Source organism: Sinocyclocheilus anshuiensis, unplaced genomic scaffold (genome assembly GCF_001515605.1).
Source record: "Sinocyclocheilus anshuiensis isolate Anshui unplaced genomic scaffold, SAMN03320099.WGS_v1.1 scaffold185, whole genome shotgun sequence".
Lineage (NCBI taxonomy): Eukaryota > Metazoa > Chordata > Actinopteri > Cypriniformes > Cyprinidae > Sinocyclocheilus > Sinocyclocheilus anshuiensis.
The window spans coordinates 1,593,136-1,598,708 of record NW_015539887.1 but is presented as its reverse complement, the minus strand read 5'-3'; the positions used below and the strand labels follow the sequence as shown (position 1 = coordinate 1,598,708).

At 33.6% G+C, this 5,573-nt stretch overlaps 1 protein-coding gene across 1 annotated transcript in view; it reads left to right on the top strand.

Annotated features, from left to right (window-relative positions):
* Positions 1-2,285, top strand: part of rapgef5b (Rap guanine nucleotide exchange factor (GEF) 5b) — a 20,522-nt gene extending 18,237 nt beyond the window's left edge. Inside the window, exons 9-10 of the mRNA XM_016482237.1 lie at positions 1,682-1,807; positions 2,265-2,285. Coding sequence (XP_016337723.1) covers positions 1,682-1,807; positions 2,265-2,285 — 147 coding nt within the window. The remainder of the gene's footprint in view (positions 1-1,681; positions 1,808-2,264) is intronic.
* The last annotated feature ends 3,288 nt before the right edge of the window (positions 2,286-5,573 follow it).

The following is a 5,573-nucleotide window of genomic DNA, read 5'->3' as shown; positions in this document are numbered from 1 at the left end:
CGCAATCGCTCTCACTAATGCATTCATATTAATGTAATCTTTACTGTGCTGCTTTATCTGTATCTGATTTAAAATGAGCAGAAATCTGTGAGAAATATAACGACTTATAGCGAATATAAAGACAAAAGAACTGATAAAAAAGCTGTTATAGGAGCAACAGCCATGTGGGCAGTGCTGTGTCATATGCCATAGCTGTGCACAAGGTGTTTGTCACAGCTCCAGACTTATTTGTTCATTAATGACGTCATCAGCGACTAGTCGACTTCGACTCCACTTTCATCACATAAAAGTCGACTTCAAAAAATCAGAAGTCGTTCAACCCCTAATATATATATATATATATATATATATATATATGTATGTGTGTGTGTGTAGAAAATATATTTAAAAGGCATAATACTATACTAACTCTAATTAATCACTAGTCACTAATTACAATTGAAATCACTCTTATTTGCCCAACTAAAAATAAATAAATTAATAAATAAATTCTTAAACACCTTGAAAAGAAAAGGAATTTGACTTAACCATTTATTATTATTATTTTAAATATTTTACCAGAACTGCTGCACAAGCACAATATATGAAAAACTTTTGCCCACAATATGAATATCATATGATGCAAAAGACAAATCAGATGGTTCAACCAACATGCAGAAAAAAAAATAAAACAGGAAATTATATCATAAAGACATTCACCAGATTCTCATGATTTTGTGTAAAGGTCAGGAAGTTTCTTAAAATATCAGATGATTTGACCTTTTTATGATCAGGCAAAATTAGTTCATATTGTAAAATGTAATTTGGTGTGACTCGTAAAAAAGTTAATTGTATTTATGTATTACTAATTCATAGTATTTGTTAAAAAAATGTCTTGTGAAAAATGTATTTGAAAACTTTTTTATCCTTAATCACAAAATGTTATTACTTTACTTGGTCACGTCGCATGACCTTTATAGCATCACTACATTGAAACTTTTATTGAAAATTATAAACCTTTTTTTTTTTTCAAAATCATATAAAACCAACAAACATACTAAGAGTTCATTTCAAAAACTTGTACATGTGGTTTAACAGATTTTCAGACAATTTTTCACTTTCTTTATTGTGCACACTCTTATTTGTCATTGCCTCATATAATATTTGGACGGCACTTGACCTTATGAATCACTTGTGCACATATTGTATAGCATTTTAGTTCACATGATGGGTAAACCCATCAGTAACCTGCTCTCTTAGACCCCATGCTGGCCTTTCTCCTGTTTTCTGGAGATTGCAATACTTCCTATTCAGGATTGGAGGGACTGCCAGATGTTTCCTGGTCGCCCCCACCCTGGCTATGTGCGTAAGAGCAAGAGAGAGAGAAAGATAGAGAGCGGCAAAGGAAAGAGAAAAGTCAGGTTCACTCTCCCCCTCAGGCAACACTGTCTCTAAGGCTTCACTTTTTGAAGCTTTCCTCCTGACCGGCCACAAGTGTCTGGAGCTCACTAAACCCTCAGGACTAGCGTGACCATCTCAGCTACCTCACAGTCAGGGGCTCTCAGTCTCACCTGAGCAAAGACAGCGAGACGGGCTGTCAAACTCTCAGTGACTTTGAGAGCTCGCTGCTCGCGTGTGTTGCAGTCTCATGGCTTGGGACTGTGGCCTGAGGTATGTGTTTTCTGTGTCCCCTGCACTGCAGCAGGGCCCTGGAACTGCTACACGCGATCGAGAGGATATCAGCCGATTGGAGATGGTCCAGAGACTGGCCAAGGACGGATGCCGCCTTCTACACAGCCCGCTCAGAGCTACCGAAAGGCCTGCTGAGGTGAGGTGCAAAATAACAGTCATGTATGTGGCGATCCACATATACAGTATAATTATTGGTTGTTTCTTCAAAAACAGGGCTTTATTTTCCTGAACCAACAAATGTCATTTCTGACACAGTATGTTTCCAATTTGAGAATGGACATTTTAGAATAAAATACCTGGCTGATTTGTTTAGCCAAGTCTAATTTCATAGATAGCATTTTATATATCCACAAATTTAAACACACACAAATTAATAATAATAATATATATTTTTTTTTATTTGACAAAAACTTTATTAGTGGCTAAATTGTAGGTCCTGGTGGAAATTATGCCAGATTATGCCAAATTATTATATAAGTAATTTTTGCATGGTAAATATTGAAATGTTTTATGTTTATTTCACTCTTTCTTTAGATTATTCCTTCTTTTTTTAAATAATGAAAATGATTTTTAATGGTTTGTAATATTTTAAGATTGAAAATCTGGGTCTGTGACAAGGGGAAAATAAAACTACAAAAAAATAATAATAATTGCATTCAAAAAGTAGCAAAAATGAAATACAATGAAAAAATAAAACAAAATAAAATAAGGAAGATCTTGGAATATTTTGGTAAAAACTTTCTAAAATGTTAATAAAATAAACAAACATGAATAGACATAAAATACATAAAAATCAAACGTATGTTATGAAAACATAATGTTATGTATGTTCAGTATCTTGCATGCTGGTTTAGTCTGTTGGGCAGCATTTGACTGAGGATTTGCTGTGTGTGTATTTGTTTAGAAAAATTATTATTATAATAACCCTATTGTTGTGATTTATGAAGCAACACCCTTACATGTTGATATTATCTTTATTTAAATGAAAAGTCATTGTTTGATGTCACTTTTTTTCAGGGAATCTGTATTCAGATCTGAAGCTATAGTGCAGGAGAAACTTTCTAAAGCCAAAAAGGGCACCAATCTCATGCTAGTCTCTGATTGATTGATCCCACAATAGCCCCGGTTCGCCTCTTCCTGATAGTGGGCCGCCACTCACAATGACAGGAAGAGTTGACGTGAGCGCCATAAGGTTGCCGCAGGCAGTCATTCCTCTTGCACTGGGTGGCATATTTCTTTGACCTTTCTGAAACAAAAGTAGAACTGTCCTTAATTTGAATTATAACCATCATAAGGAAAATTTATTTAAGACAAGCCACTTCTTGTCGTCATGTATTGTCATATTCAAAATCCTTTGATCCAAATATTTTTTGAGTTTCAGAAAATGTCACAGTATTTGAGGCTGGGCCTCAGGAGTTTTCAGCTGTCAGGATTGGCTGGATTCACTCTGTATTATTAAAAATATTTTATTAATGTGACAAGAAGATGATTACACTGATTTTTTTAAATTACTTTTACAAAGAGATGCAAATAAAGATAAAAATAATATAGTGATAACTTAACATCTTTATTTGTAATGCTATTTGTATTTTTTGTAACTCTTTGTAAATGTAATTAAAAAAGAACTTATATTTAAAACCATTACTTGCTAATGATTTATACCGAATGAATAAATAAAAATGTCAATGCTTTGTTTTTGAACATTGTTCACTTGTTTGAAACCTAAAAAATCACCCTGCATAAAAAATGAAGTGCTTAAAACAATATTTCCTCCATGTTTTCTAGTAAAAATGTACCTATACATCATTAAAACAAGAAAAAAATGCTTGAGAAGCAAAATTACATTTTAAGAGATTTTAAGATTTGTTTTAAGTAGATCTTAGTAAAGAAATTTCTGCATAGTTTAATATTCATGTGATATAAATATTAGATAGATGGTGCGACCCATGAATGAAGTGATGAAATGATCTATTCACTCCACTTCTAAAATGGCATACCATATGATCCATCTTTTCGTTTGTTAGTTTGTTTTATTCTGATTCATGGTTAAATTATGCATTTGTTTGTAAGCTGAACAGTTCATTCTAATAGTTGTTTTCAGATAAAAAATTCAGCATCAGACTTCGCGTGAAACTGAACCGTTTTGGTGTAAAAAATAGTTTCTGAATATTTTACGCATGTCGTTTAGTCGCTTTAGACTTGGCATGAACATGCCTTAACACAGCAGACAGCTGAGAGGACAAAGACGGGATGAGAGTAAAGATGTTGTACAGAGAGAAGAGGTCTGCTGTTGGATTAAGAAACCCTTTTACAAGTGCATACCACACATTTTGCTTGTGCTCTGCTTTCACTCATGGCCTCAGTGATGTAATCTTTTGTGTTTAATAGTATGTGGAGCCTATTTGCAATGGCAAGGACTTGGATAGAGTAAACTAAAGGCTTGAAGTAGAATATATGCTTTTAGTGTTCTGCTCTGTAAGTTAGTTTATGTGTTGGTTTTGTAGGGAACCAAATGCATGAATTTAAGTAAATATTATTCTGTTTTTTTTTTTTATCAGCAAGATACTGTGGGTCTGTTTCCTAGGCACACACATAATGTATTTTTAATGAAGAATAACTCTTGTTATTGTTTTTTTGTTATGCTTTAATCTATTTGTTGTGGGTTTGGTTATAGATCTGTATCCTATATCCATGTAGCCCTAGGAGCTTTAAATGAGATATATGAAAAAGTATGTCTTTTTTGTTTATTCCAGTAGGAATTATGGAAGCCTTCGCAAAGTAATGTCAACAGGCCAGGAACTTATTTAAAATATCACATTGTCTTTTTGTCACTTACATAAACACAGCACTGTTCCAGAAGCTTCTGCTCCTTGTTTCAGTGACTGAAGCATTTGCAGTTTACATAACTGTACTCATGCAAGTTTCCATAATTGTTTTTGCAGTGTTTTTAATTTCTTTTTTCATTTTGAAAGAGTGTGTAGACCTAGATTTTTCAAAACGTAATAACGGAAATTTAAGAAATGGATCGATGTAACAAAGTTGTTCAAAGGTATAAAGGCAATTTTAAGCTTCCCTTTTTCCTCTAGACAGTTTGTCCTTGTAATATTTAAAATGGCTTATATTGTATAATAATGTATTACAGTGTGGCTCAGATAGATAGATAGCTATGGCCACAGAATCAATAATTCATTGAATAGAAATACCTCCTTTTGGCACAAGCATCCACAGACTATCGAGAATATGAATATATCTGATCTCAGGGGCTTTTGTTGCTTAATGTTTCAAAGCAAAAGTCTGAAGTGACAGCATAAAACAAATGCACCTCCAGGGTAATGTCACACATATGTTGTCTTGTGACAGTCTTTGAGAACAGTGGCTTTAATAAATGCGTTATAATCATCTAACCCTCTCATACTTTCGTTTTGTTGCTTTCGACTGAAGCTTGAAATAAGAGCGGCCCCTGTATAATCACAGAACTGGTCATCAATATATGAATATGACACTTGCAGTCTATAGTCCAGTGAGATTTTGCTGTTTAATGGTTCCTGTACCCAGCACTTGCCTTCTTAACTTTCCGAGTCAACTGGATTTTAAATTCAACTTCCAAAAATGTTTGCATGTTTGTTGTTGGTGAAAAAGTTTACTGTCCTTATATGGTATGGGTCAGTGACAAAAAAAAGAGTACCAATGGTAAAGAGATAATCTAGTTTGAAATTGTATACATTCTTGTGTACTACGTAGTATTTGTATTCATGTTGGTTTCTTTTATACCATCCTCAAGAAAAGTTTGATGTCATTTGGTGTAACCATAAAGTAAAAAGTAATAATAATTCTTTAAAGGGTATCATTTTAGTTCACCCAAAAATGAAAATTAGCCCACGTTTTACTCACCCTCAAGGCAT